This window comes from Salmo trutta, chromosome 22 (genome assembly GCF_901001165.1).
Source record: "Salmo trutta chromosome 22, fSalTru1.1, whole genome shotgun sequence".
Lineage (NCBI taxonomy): Eukaryota > Metazoa > Chordata > Actinopteri > Salmoniformes > Salmonidae > Salmo > Salmo trutta.
Window position 1 is genome coordinate 20,831,253 of NC_042978.1, and position 15,030 is coordinate 20,846,282.

The 15,030-nt window shown below is 43.8% G+C and overlaps 1 protein-coding gene across 1 annotated transcript in view; it reads left to right on the forward strand.

The window, feature by feature from the left end:
• gpc5b (glypican 5b) overlaps positions 1 to 14,521 on the forward strand; it is a 76,476-nt gene extending 61,955 nt beyond the window's left edge. The window contains exon 9 of the mRNA XM_029707193.1: positions 12,394 to 14,521. Within this exon, the coding sequence (XP_029563053.1) occupies positions 12,394 to 12,593 (200 nt within the window). The 3' untranslated portion in view covers positions 12,594 to 14,521. The remainder of the gene's footprint in view (positions 1 to 12,393) is intronic.
• The last annotated feature ends 509 nt before the right edge of the window (positions 14,522 to 15,030 follow it).

The window sequence follows — 15,030 nt, forward strand, 5'->3', positions numbered from 1 at the left end:
TGTGACTGCTGGAAAGCAAGAGCCTTGTTTCACTACTTTACTCTTCTGCACTCCATCAAAGCCAAAGGTTAGATTTGGATACAGCTGGTACATGCTGTTGACAGATTCTCATAAATTGTTGTCACACTCTGAATGTGTGTGTGAGCATGTAAAGGTGTGTGTACTTCTGTACGCGTGTGAGACTGTGACTCTATGGAGTTTTGCATTGATAGAATGGGTCCATTCTTCCCCATACCGTCAGCACTCCTAAAGTTCACATACAGAAGCTTAATGTAGGCCATCCTCTCTGTGCTATCATTTCACACACACACACACACACACACACACATACACACACACAAAATGGAGCCAGAAGGGGCATCCTGAGAGAGCTGAGGAGGATTTACCCATTTGCCTCTCCTCTCCTCTCTCCCCTCCTCTCTCTCTCCTCTCTCCTCTCTGTCTCGCCATCTCTCTGTCTGCTGAGGGAAGCAGATTGTGCTGTGGGATCACATGGAAGCTGAACAGGGGAGAGGCACTGTGAGATAACACTGGGGGTGGCTGAGGATGGGAGGCTATACAGGTCAGCTAGAGTAGAGAGTAATAGTTGGACAGAGAGAACAGGGTAATACGGTAGATGTACAGATAGGACTAGACTGGTAGTCCAATATGGTGGTGTGGGGGATACAAACGCTAGACTGAGAGGAGAGGTTTCGACTGAGGTTTGCATCCATCCTGTTTTGAGCTAATTCTACCCCAGCATAGGTATGTATTGTATGTATTATTGTATGTATACGTAAAGCTCCATCATAACTCAGTAACAGAATGGAAAAGGGGATATGTTGATTATTTCACAGTAAAGCTTCCATAGTGCACTATGCCTATGTCAGAGTTACTTTCCATGATCCCCAAAGAGAGATATTCAGAAAACCTCCGCTCCACTGTCTCAGGATGTTAGATAATATTGAATCACAGATCTTTCTCTTTTATTTCTCTCTCTCCTCTCTCTTTCTCACTACAGTGTATCTATCTTTGTTTCCTGAGCTAGATTAAGTTTTCTCCTAATCCTACGATACCCTGGTCAGATTGGCCTGGTCCTCCCATGATGTCATGATAGTTGTGTTATGATGAGTTATTGCTTGGTCGTGGTGAATCTGCAGTGGTGTTTGGCTGTTGTTTGATGACAATGTGGTTCCACTCTGCTGTTGCCTTAATGCTAGTGTAGTTGTGGGCAGAAGGGCAGGCGAGGCCATTATTCTGTGGGGCTTTGGCCACTGTTAATCTCTGAGTCACTGACCTCTTTGATCAGTGATGGATAATTTGCTTTAATAATGTGTTTCTCAATATCAAAGGAATGTTTTCTTTACTTAGAAAATTATTGGAGTCAAGATGGATAGCCAGCCCCTGGTCTGTTTGGATGAGGTTTTCACTCTGAGGCTGGGATCAAATCTTTCTCTTTTTCTTCTGGAATCTTTTAAGATTCTAAATTGATTTTCTCATCTCAAATAAACAAGAGTTCCTTTGCTGAGATGGATCCGCCCTTTGCAATGTCAATAATGCTAATGTAATTAGGACCAGAGACGGAAGAGGAAGCGAAACTTCCCACTCCCTAATTATTTTTGGTTCATATACAGTCAATGAACTAAGCAGACCAGACCCAGCTGCTAATGCTTTGGTGCCTCTGTTAAGCAGACCGGAACTTACTATTTTTTTTCAATGGTAAACAGGCTGAATGGGACATATTAATTTATCCACCTTCTATGATTATGACCATCCCAGAGAAATGGAACATATCCTCCCCTCCAGAATTCCCAAAATGCACCGCTCCGGGAGAGGAATGATCTGGGTTTTTCCGGGGACAATCTCTGTTGCTATGGATACAAGGTGGTCCGTGGTCTCCAGGGTCTCGTTCAAGGACAACACAACAAAGAGAACACAAACGGAAGCAAATAGTCAACCATTCTTAAACAGTCACAACTCTCTTAACCTACAATATCTGACCCAATGTCTTCACTAGCTATGTTTTAGAAAACATCTTTCACTTACAGAGGGACATCGCTTACCTCAGTGACACTGTGAGGAACAAGACCTCACTATGAGGGGAGTTGTAGGAACATATACTTTTTTTGTTTTTCATCTAGGGATTGAACAGTTCTTTTAAACGTAATGGTAAAATATTGATGAATACATTTGTAATTTATTTAGAGTTTTGATTGATTGAGAAATGATTGATGTCCTATTGATTATCAGGCAAAATGTTTATTTTAGTCTTTAAAGATATGTAGATATATTTGACATTACCTTAGTCTATCCTCTACTCTGTCACTCTCTCTCCTTGATAGAATAATGCAAGGTCAGGATACCCCACTCTAGACGAGTGCTTTCTGTCTGGTCTTTCATATTTAATGTGCGTGTGTTTCTAATGTTGTTGTCTCGGATCCCTTTCATGCAACTCCCTCTCTCAAAGTTTAAATTGAGATGGAAATGTCTGCTTATGAAGGCAGCTGAGGAAATGAACTCATTGCATGGCCTATTAGTCTCCCACGGTGATGTGAGGCTGAGGCTGGTCGGTTGCGTTAATGTGGCAGCCATAAAAAATAAAAACACGCCCAGGCAAATGTAAAATTCCTGACAAATGAGGTTCTTCGCCACGCAAAAGATGCTGATGTGTATCCCCGTTTTGATTGGCCGTTATTTGCCACCATTCACAGAAAGGATGAGGATTGAATATGCATGGAATAAAATACACATACTGTAACCGTGGTTATTACAATGGGAGGAGGAACATAGGAACTCTGCTTGACTAAACACATCAGAGCAGTCAGACATAAGCCTCACCTTGTTCGCAAAGCATGGTCGTTGACATATTTGAACCACTTCCTCATAAATACAGTACATAGAGCTGAGGTTCCCAGTAACAACGCCCCTTGTGCACAATTATTTTTCTGGTGAGCAGCGCACTGTCTGCACATTTGGCAAAGCAGATCAATCGATCAATTGTAGTTTAGAATAAACAGTAACAGTATCCCATGTCCAACTGAAGGGTGTGTTCTGGTTTAGAAAGCCAGTTTCTCTTTCTCTGTGTGTTGCCATGCATACATCTGCTACGGAGTGCAGCAGCAGCCATTTTGTGCTCCCTCTGGTCTTCCAGGCAGATCCCATGGATAAAAGGGAAGGCCAGGGGAAATTAAAGTGCTTAGCTGATAATATCCGTGGCGGTGTCGGCCAGTTGGCCCCAGGGGACAGATGGAGAGCAGCTGAGCTAGGCAGAGTAGAACATAGCAGACCCCTGGCCCAGTGCTGTGTGCTCACTGTTCACATTCAGGGTCAGTGGGGCTGGGTCTGTTTGTCACTGCCAACACCAGTGTTCCTCTGGCTCCTTTAGTCCTGTTTTAACACAGCGTAAATGTACTGGCCGGACAGTGGCTGCAGCTCTGGTTCTGTTGTCTTCCAGTGAAATCTGCATTGGATTTCAGTGTTTATGAGAGTACTTCTAATATGATTGATACTGTGATCTAAGTGCCCCTGAAGATTCACTGTGATTGGATTTAATGATATGTATGTATTGTGAACAAGCTTGTTGTATAATTCAATCAGTCCTTCCTTAAACCAGTTATTGTCTCCCTCTATTCCCTATGGGCTGATCATTGTTTATGTGGCACGGTGACAGAACAACTATTTCCACGGTGACAGAACAGGGTATTTCCTCGAATTAGATTGATCCCTATGCCATGACTACACGATCTCATTACAAATCAAATCAAAAGTTTATTTGTCACATGGTTCGTAAACAACAGGTGTAGACTAACAGTGAAATATTTACTTACGGGCCCTTATCAACAATGCAGAGAAAAAAAAGGGAAATAGTGGAAAACATTGTATATTTTAAAAATAATAAATAGAAAAATAAATCCACAATGAGTAATGATAACTTGTCTATATACATGGGTACCAGCACTGAGTCGATGTGCAGGGGTACGAGGTAATTGAGGTAGATGTGTACATATAGGTCGGGGTAAAGTGACTAAGCAACAGGATTAATAGTAACAGCAGTGAACAGTTAGCGCAAGAAGGGTCAATGAAGATATTCCGGGTAGCTATTGGTGAACTATTTAACTACCTATTTAACAGTCTTATAGCTTGGGGGGTAGAAGATGTTCAGGGTCCTTTTTGTTCCAGACTTGGTGCATTGGTACCACTTGCTGTGCGGTAGCAGAGAGAACAATCTATGACTTGGGTGGCAATGGGGTCTTTGATCATTTTTAGGGCCTTCCTCTGGCACCGCCAGGTATACGTTTATCTCTCAGTAACTATGACATTGGGCTCCTGACATACATAGGACGTAGGCTACAGTAGATGAGCTGGGAGCTTTCCTTCATCCCTGGGTGAGGCTTTAACATTCATGCCTGGTGTGAAATGCGGCCTAAACCCCCAACCTTGTTCCAACAGAAACAGTTTGCAGTTATTTGAAGTTGATCGTGAAAATGTTCCACATGTCATGTACAAGTGACAGATTACAATATGACTTGTACCGTAGTAATTATGCTACAGTATGGCAATATACCATATATAGTATCTCTTTCTGACAGATGACTGACAATATGATGTTTTTTCACAAGTCTTTGGATAGTAATAAGTTCATGAGATTGTAATTAAAAGTAATGGGGTGTGTGTGTGTGGTGGTAAACAGCTTGTCAATGGGTTGAATGTGCTAGGTGTAGTGTCTAATTGAGTGCAGTGTCAGTAATGCATTGTCTATGGCACCCCAGGGGTGGGAAATAACCCTCATTAAAGAATGAGAGATTCACTGTGCTCTCTCACTGTTACTACTCATCTAGAATGGATCCTTCTGCCCACACACTGGATAGATGCATATGATCCAAACCATATTTAAGATATACTGACACAGACATTTCAAAAGGATTTGTATCAATTGATGTACAAATTGTTTGTGCAATATATGAGTGGAAGATGGGTTGGTGGTAAGGACTTTAGATGAGATTCATGTTGAAGTTTTTAGAGATGTAAGAGTGGGTGAATATGGCTTTTCTTAATTAGGAATGATCTTAATCAGAGGAGGCTGGTGGAAGGAGCTATAGTAGGACGTGCTCATTGTAAACCATGGAACAGTATCAATTTTTTATTTTTACTTTTACCTCTTTTTCTCCCCAATTTCATGATATCCAATTGGTAGTTAGTCTTGTCCCATCGCTGCAACTCCCCTACGGACTCGGGAGAGGTGAAGGTCGAGAGCCATGCGGTCTCCAAAATACGACACTGCCAAGCCGCACTGCTTCTTGACACACTGCTCGCTTAACCCGGAAGCCAGCCGCACCAATGTGGCGACCGAAGTCAGCTTGCAGGCACCCGGCATGCTACAAGGAGTTGCTAGGGCGCGATGGGACAAGGAAATCCCGCCCGGCCAAACCCTCCCCTAACCCGGATGACGCTGGGCCAATTGAGCGCCGCCTCATGGGTCTCCCGGTCATGGCCAGCTGTGACAGCCTGGGATCGAACCCGGGTCTGTAGTGACGTCTCAAGCGCTGCAGTGCCTTAGACCGCTGTGCCTCTCGGGAGGCGGAAACAGCATGTTTAACTCCGTTCCATTCATTATATTCCAGTCATAACAATGAGCCCGTCCTCCTAAAGCTCCTCCCACCAGCCTCTTCTGATAATTGTATACTGTAGTAGTTCAGTTTTCCCATTATGGTATGGTGAATAGAGCACTGAAGGTGTTTATACAACAGCTAGTGAGGATTGTATAAATTAAGCCAGTGGCCAGTGTTTTACCTTGATGAAGGTGAATCATCAGGAGAGAAATGAATACAATTTGTTTGATAAAAATATGCTGTGGTTAGAGGCTAGAATAATAAGGCCTATATGAGTCTGGCTCCTTCCTCTGATTCCATACTCAATCTGTAACTCTATGCGATTGTTCAGCTCCGGAGCCTGATAAATAGTTGCTGAGGGTGAAATCTGCAGCTCAGTGTAACACAACCCTTCCCTGCACTGCCAGTGTGTGTGCGTGTGTGTATGTGCATGTGTCAGATGTGGTGTGAGAGAAAGATGGAGAGCAAAACAGGTTGATCCTGACCATGCAATGTACGTTTGGGTCCATACAGTATGTATGGATGAGTGTGGTTGTAGGCTATGTGGCTTCAATTTTCCTTTGTCTGTTTGTGTGGCTCTATTTCATTGCTGGGCTGTGTGAATGAATCTTCATTGTTATACAGCCAATTAAACCTAAGCACAGGCAGACATGGGAAGGGAAATTGGCTCATTTTAAGGTCAAAACCTTTCTGTGTTCACCTAGTGCGGAGGGAGGATATACACACCTTACCTCACCTGGCAGCCTTGTTTTGATATATGTTTGTCTGGTTATAGGTGTTGAAGTAAAGGTGTGATAGAGGATGTAATTGATATGGATTGATGTACTAGAGGTCGGCCTCTGTGCCAAAGCTCCATCACACTGTTGCTGACAATATTTATAACCCTACTGACGGGACAGTCAGGGAAGATGGGTAATGTACTGTCTGCCTCTACGTTTAACACAGTGACAGTGATGAACATGCCCACTCTTTTTTTTGTATTTGCATGTACCTCTACAAAACATTACATTATTTAATTCTGCCACATCGTTTTTACATCAGCATTGTGTGTGTGTGTGTGTGTGTGTGTGTGTGTGTGTGTGTGTGTGTGCGTGTGTGTGTGTGTGTTTACACCTGGACTGTGAAGAGGAATGTGTGTCAGTTACAGTTAAATTGCAAGGTTTATCCAGGGCCGTGGGCTAATATGGATTTCCTGTTCCCTGAGTTTCTCTGTCTGTCTGTGGATCATCATCATCATCATTACCAGGAAAAGCACTACTGTGCCTCTCAGCCACAGACTACTTTCCCAGCAACAACCCATACTTAGCCTATGCCATCTACAGTATACATGAGCACTCAAACAAGTTAATGTGCTATCACACAAATGTACACTTTAGCATAATCTTTTTCCATCTTAAATTGCCTCCCAAACTCCTCCAAGGTAGTTTTCCTGGCGAGACAGAGTCGTGTGATCACTAGAGAGATATACTGTTTCAGATAGAGAGAGAAAGATACTGTACTGAAAGGCTGAGAGAGAAGCAGCTCTGTAGTGTCTGCCAGTCTAGTCCAATTGTGTACAATCAGTATAGTCTCTGCCTCAGGTATTTTTGTGTGCAGCCAGTCCTCTCTAAGGGATATTGGCCAAGGTAATGAAATGCTCATTACTGATTCAGCTGGAAATACAGGGATACCTTTACCCCCCTGCCCCCCTCCAACCCCACTCAAGGTCACATCACATCAATGGGTAAGTGTGTGTGTGTGTGTTTTCGCACACGCGCGTGTGTTTTCTCTTCTACTGTCTGTATATCTGGTACAGCCTCAACTATGTAGATGGTAATAGTCGATGTAATGAGAGAATCTCTAGGACTGTACACTATGTGCAATCTGAGTGTTAGTACCGCTTGTAAGAATCTCAGGAATGCCATATCTGAATATTCCATGTGTTGAGTGGTTGAGTTATGTCTGTCTATGTCTAACAAGTCTACGGAAAACCCCTTGCTTCTCTCACACTATCTTTCATCCCTTCACAGTCCACACCTCAATCCTCCCTCCTCATATCCATCAGCAGTCTCAGACATGGCACAAAGGATGCTCCCTTACCGGTACCACACAGGTCTCTGGCAGGAGCTCAGACCACTGTTTGCATGTGTCACACAGTGAAACCCCAGCCCGTATCTTATGTCCTGGTATGTGTATGTGTGTATTGATAATTATAAGACTGGTGTTTTCCACATAAAGGGCCACAGACTGCATCAGCATGGTAAACTATAATTAAGGTGACCTCACCTCAGCCAATCTGAATTGTGCCTGTGTTCTAGCCCTGACATGCTGCATCTCCTGTTTGTTGTCACGGGGCATCTCCAAGACACACCTGTCCAGCATACAGTCACACAACACAGTGCTGAGTGAATTCCCCCACTAGCTGTCACTGAAGGTGAGAAAATGGGGTGTCCACCCCTCTCCTCCTGTGTGGGTGTTGACAGTGGGGTTTGACTGCTCCTCCCCTGGGTTGGAGCAGGCTAATGACTGACTGGCCTGATGCTTCAGGCCTTGGGGGGGGGGGGCTCAGTTCCCCATGTCTGATCTCACAACGTCCCGACCCACCCAACGACGGGATGTTGTCACGTGTTCCGACCGCCGTGGTGACTATTGCCTTGTTATAGTGTGACACTGAAGTGCCACGCTCTCGCTCAGGTGGTTAGGAGTGGCACACACACCACATGTCCTTCCTTTGTTTTAATGACATTCCTGCCCTACCAAAGGCCTTGTTTTTTGGCCATTTGCCATATTTATGATTTCCTGCTTTGTCAAAAAGCTGAGTGTTACACAACTGTTACTGTATCCAAAACAAGGGCAGTCTAGGTGAAACAGGCCTCCAGCTGATTAGAGTACATATTTCCATTCAGCCAAAGACCACAAGGAATGGCCTGTAGGTATAAAATTAGCTCATCAGTCAAGAGAAGATTGTGACAAACAGAAATCCTGATGGAGCATGGTGTTCCTCCTTTCATGAACATGTCTGTGTGAGAGAGGAAGCGATGTGCTCTGCTGAAGCCAGGCAGAGGCAGGCAGGGAGGCAAGCATCTGCAGCTGGGTCTGAGATCTCCTCCATATTTCACCCTGTCTGGCTCCACTCGCTGGGCGAATTCCTCTGGGTTGTCACGGCGATGTCTGCTGGCTGGGTGATTTATTTCCCCTCACCATGCTCGAGAGCCCCTGCTGTCGCCCATTGCAAACCCCTTGCATACGCCAACCCCCACGACGCCCAAGATGAAAGCAGGCAGAGCTGAGGGACTCTTTCCTCAGCCCAGATCTGTAGGAGCTGACGTCTCTATCAGACACGTAGTCTGGCCACAATACAGGATGCATACATCAAACCTGGCAGTGTCCCTGATTGTGTCTCACTACTAACCCTTCACACTGTGTTGTAACAGCCTTTCATAGTAACTGGGACATACTCATTCCAATACAGTACACCCTCAAATTACACACATTACAATAAAAAAATCATATTCATAGCAGGGTTTTTCCAAGAAATTATTGCTTTTTGTGTTCCTTTAATATTTTAAGTAGAAATTGTGGGCCAATATTGAATGTTATATTCAATGAAGTGCCCTTTTAATATAGACCACATTGAGAATTCAATAAATCCAGATTTTTTTTACATTAATAAAGACTTGCTAAAGTGCCAAGATTCAGCATTTTGACATCATTTTCTGGTTTTGTGGTGGACAACTGAGCGGGTCGAGTATTTAACACGTCAACCCTGTTACCCATAGATAAACAGTCTAGAATGTTTGAACAATAATACAAAATGTGTGAAGCTTGCATTCAATTGCCACTCCCTGTTGCGCACTAAAAGCTTCCATTCCCCCTGTCACAATGGGATTTATGGTCACTAGCTGGCACAGCCACAAAGTCATAAAATCTGATTTAACCCTAACCTTAACCACACTGCTAACTGTAATGCCTAACGCTAACCTTAAACCTTAAGCACATTTTTTTTTTCATTCATTTTTACGATATAGCCAATTTTGTACTTTGTAGCTGGCCCATCTAGCGGAAACCGCTCAGTTCTGCCTCCAGGGCAAGACTCATGACAATAAACGTCAACCTGCATTGCTAGGAGACAGCGGTGCTGTAGGGCATGTAGACGAGTAGACACGAGGCTCAGTGCCCCATTACCACCAGCTCTACTGCTCTACCACTATCCTATGTCATGTCCTCCTCCCTAAACTGTCTCAATTACCCCTGACCTCTAAACACACATACACGCATACACCCACACACCTTTACATATGCATGTGCGCACACAAACACACATACAAAGTTGTGTGTTTGTGCTGCTTGTCCCAGTGCAGATTGAATGAGAATGAGCCTGACTCTCCAGAGAATATAAGTTTCCTCACAGCCAGTGACTGAGATGGCATGAAATCCAGGACAGATGCAGAGTGACTAAACATTCTGGCGCTATTAAATCATCTGTTGAGGACCCACACTGATTTTCTCATGCAAAGATTTACATTCACCAAGACGTCTGTAAACATTCAGGCAAACACATTGGGATGTGCACATCCTGCCAATACAATCGCTAAAGTCAATAGGCCTATGGGGGCTGTTTGTTCATCTCCGATAATGATTTTGTAATGATCAGAAACAGCTCACCTCATTGCAATGGGAGATAGAGCTCCTTTGTCTATTGTAGTGTGAGTACAATGGCCATTGTGAGAGGACGTGTCTGTTGTGCTCCGTTTCTCCCCTCGGCTGTCCGTGATGCCTTTACTGTCTTAATCCACTCATTTAGCTCAGCCAACACTCCTGGGAGCAGGAAGAAGTTTTGTCAGGGAGTGAAATGCATGCCAGCCGACACAAGTGCATCACCACACGTATACACACACACACACACACACACACACACACACACACACACACATATAGTGCCGTTGAGCAGAAGAGGGGCACCTGGAGTGTGTTCTCCAGACATATGTTGTGTATCTGCTGGAACATCAACTCTCTTTGAGGACAAACCAAGCCTCCAGCCTGCTTCTACTAAGGACCTCGCCTGGGCAGGGAGACACACTGATTGATTAAAACTTACCTCACACTCGTGCACACCTGTGTATATGTACAGTACCAGTCAAAAGTTTGGACACACCTACTCATTCAAGGGTTTTTCTTTATTTTTACTATTTTCTACATTATAGAATAATAGTGAAGACATCAAAACTATGAAATAACACATATGGAATCATATAGTAACCAAAAAAGTGTTAAACAAATCTAAATATATTTGAGATTCTTCAAATAGCCACCCTTTGCCTTGATGACAGCATTGCACACTTGGCATTCTCTTAACCAGCTTCATGAGGTAGTCACCTGGAATGCATTTCAATTAACAGGTGTGCCTTGTTAATTTGTGGAATTTATTTCCTTCTTAATGCGTTTGAGCCAATCAGTTGTGTTGTGACAAGGTAGGGGTGGTATAAGAAGATAGCCCTATTTGGTAAAATACCAAGTCCATATTATGACAAGAACAGCTCAAATAAGTAAAGAGAAATGACAGTCCATCATTACTTTAAGACAGGAAGGTCAGTGAATGCGGAAAATTTCAAGTGCAGTCGCAAAAAACATCAAGCGCTATGATGAAACTGGCTCTCATGAGGACCGACACAGGAAAGGAAGACCCAGAGTTACTTCTGCTGCAGAGGATAAGTTCATTAGAGTTACCAGCCTCAGATATTGCAGCCCGAGTAAATGCTTCACAGAGTTCAAGTAACAGACACATCTCAACATCAACTGTTCAGAGGAGACTGCATGTATCAGGCCTTCATGGTCGAATTGCTGCAAAGAAAACACTACTAAAGGACACCAATAAGAAGAGACTTGCTTGGGCCAAGAAACACAAGCAATGGACATTTAGACCGGTGGAAATCTGTCTTTTGGTCTGATGAGTCCAACTTTGAGATTTGTTTCCAACCGCCGTGTCTTTGAGAAACGCAAAGTAGGTGAACGCATGATTTCCGCATGTTGTGGTTCCCACTGTGAAGCATGGAGGAGGTGTGATGGTGTGGGGGTGCTTTGCTGGTGAGTGTGCAAAGCTGTCATCAAGGAAAAGGGTGACTACTTTGAAGAATATCAAATATAAAATATATTTTCATTTAGCACTTTGTTGGTTACTACATGATTCCATATGTGTTATTTCATAGTTTTGGTGTCTTCACTATTATTACACAATGTAGAAAAACATTTGCATGACTGGTACAGTATGTGTATTTGTGGACGGCCATCTAACTAAAAGCAATAGGCCTATGCAAATAAATATCTAAATACTTTGTGTGTGTTCTTGCATACTATACATACACACACAGGAGCTTGTATGTCTGTGGATCATTAACTGGCTTTAGCTGTAACTGCTGTCAGGTTCATGTTGTTAACTGTCATTACATTCACTATATACCACTATCAGTCCCGTTACTGTCTCAGTGATTTACTCACCACAGCTCACCCTTGATTCAAAGCTGCGGGGTGAAAAAACCCACGAAACTCATGAAACCAAGTAGGGTTCATCTTTGACAGAGTTGTTCTCACAAATTTACTGTAAACATTCGTTTTTGTCTCCTTGTTTTGTGAGTGTATTATCTGTCAGTAGCGAGTTTCTATTGATCTAAGGTTTTGTAGATCTCCTGGAACAGGTTTGTGTGTGTCTGTGTTAGGATATCTCACTCCCTCTGTCTTAATCGTTCTGTCCTCTCTTTCTATCCCCTTCTACCTCTTTGACGTGACAGTAATAGCTCTATCTGGTATCTCTCTCTGTTTCCCTCCCCAGATGAGAATGAGAGAGTGGATGTGGCCACTGCTGGTGTTCCTCTGGGGAAGAGCCCAGGAGCCAGGGAGCCCCCACGCCAGGTCCCTACCATTCAACCCCCTCCACAGGTAGCTGTGAAAGCTGCGGGCCACACCCCAACACACCACCCAGCTATCACCATCACCCTCATCACCCTCCTGTCTGCCTTGGGGTTACCATGACACCAACTCTGAGACCCCCTTCCCCTCCGCTGATGACGCCACTGAGCACTGGAGAGAGGTGGGGAGCCTTCACAAGAAGGAAAAGCAGGAAGAGGAGGATGAGAAGGAGGACAAGAGGAGGTGCTCCCCAGCCAACCTGCGGCTTTTCCCCAGCTGCTCTCTGTTCGTTGGCGGGAGCTGGACTGCACGGCTGTGTTTGTGCGATTATAGGATGTCTGCATTTCTCTCTCTCTCTCCCTTGCTGCCTTTACCTCTGCTCTGTCCTCACTGCCTCCTCCTCTCTGGTTCTCTGGACTGCCTGGTCAGTTGACCGTCAGATGTGGTCAGCTATATGTCCCACTACTCTCTTGGTTCTCCTGTAGTCCCTAGGTTTAGGTCATGAACAGTAAAGTTCAGAAACAGCTGAACTTAAGAATGTAATCAGGCCCAACACGGACATCATCTCTCCTCACCTGTCCACACCCAAAGCCAACTGCCATGTCCTCTGGGCTCTCTCTATTTGTTACTTAGTTTGCGTTTGATTATGCCTTCTGTCAATAGTCACCGAGCACACTGTACATGTTTTATATGGTCCCATGTGGGACTTTGATTGTGTATTTGTTTGTTTGTGTGCCTTTATTTACCTATACTTATGTCTACATGTGGGTTTCTTTACCATATCATTTACTTTAATTGTAACAACTTATAATAATGGCTTGTACAGTACTAGAACTGATTTATTGGACAAATGTAAATACACATATTTATGTAAATATACAGTTTGTACTGTATAAGGATCGGATAACAAGGGCTTTATTGGAGTTGTTGCTGTGGAAATAGAGGAATAACAGGTTTTTGGATACCTTTTATATAAACTTCACCAAATTATTTTGCCCGTATGTTTTGATGGGCACCAAGCCCGACCCTCAACATATATTCCCACACACTGACATCCTAGTTAACATGCATCCATTGCACAAAGATCCCCTCTGTTATAATGGCAAGTGTATAAATGTATATATTTGAAGTCACACACAATGTTCATCTTTGGTTTAAATGTTTCATTTTCTTAGTACAGAAATGGCTAAGTTTAAAGCTGGAATCCTAAATAGTGAAACTGGCACGTCTGTTTGCGATATTACAACAACAAAGTTACTGCAAACAACCAACACAGTTTTTTCCCTCAGACATCAATGCAGCAGAATAGTACTGGATTTTTTTTATACCAGGTTACACAACGCTCCTCACCTCCGCTTCGTCAACAAAAGAAAAACAATAACAACGGCCGTAGGGGGGGGTCAGTGGTGCTGTTTCCCCTAATGCAGATTCCATCTTTAAAGGGATGCTGCAAACACCTCCGTCCTGCATGAAGTTTCAGGTTTACGATAACCAAGTGTGTTTTACCTAGCAAGGAAACAATATCTGCATATAAAAAGAGCCTTCAGCTCAATAAAGACCCCCATGAACTCCATGTCTGTCCAGGTGGCTTTGAGCTGTTGCCAGGAGACAGAGTGAGTGACAGGTCTAATATTCTGCTATACTGGATAGCAATGCACCCTATGGTTCACCTGTTAGTTCTGAATGCCAGGTCCAGTAATGTACCTCATCATTGCCGCTCCACTCCTTTGAATGTCAATGTTAATTGGCCAATCAGACCTTTTGATATGATGAGATTTTGCTTTAGCCTCGTAATTACAGTACCAGACTGATTACCTCTGCGCTGATTCCGTGGTAGTGAACCATTCATGTAAACTCGCGAGCCAGGCGGTTTGTGAGGCTAATCTTGCTTTGCAACCCCTTTAAAAGGCCAGAAATGTTCAGAGCCAGGTGAGTGATGACAGGACTGATATATTAGACTGGCCCTTTGTCTGAAACGGATGGAGACTTTGTAGACTCGCATTGGCATTTTAATAAACATATAACAGTCAACCTGACCATGATGTACCTGCCACACTGTCTTTCCTCATTTTTCTCTTTGCATTCTCTGACTGAGATTGTGTAAGTTTGCATGAACGAGTCTAATTTGTTTTCCTCAAACTGTTCAAAGTGTTTGTCGAGGCACTTAGCCAAGCTGTTCCTGAGAAAACTGTTAGTGTGGTAAGGACATGTTTTATTTCAGGTCCAGTCATGCATAGCCAAACCGTCAAGCTGTGAACATTCTTTTCTCATCTGCTATGAGACAGTGTGCTTGCGGTGTTGATATGAATACTAATAAAGGAAGTTGAATATTGTATTGGGGAAGATTTGCTTCTCAAACAAGGATTTTCTACAGTATATTTCCAGATCTGTGCTGGGGATTCTGCATGGCTTTGCCAAACAGTGCATGCCCATGTTGTTTCTGCCACTCTGTGCCTCTTGAGCTAAGCCGGGCTAGGCTAGGCAAGGCTAGGCTACGCAGGGCTAGGCTACGCAGGGCTAGACTGTGCTGGCTGCCGCTGCTCATTGCCCTCTGGCCCTT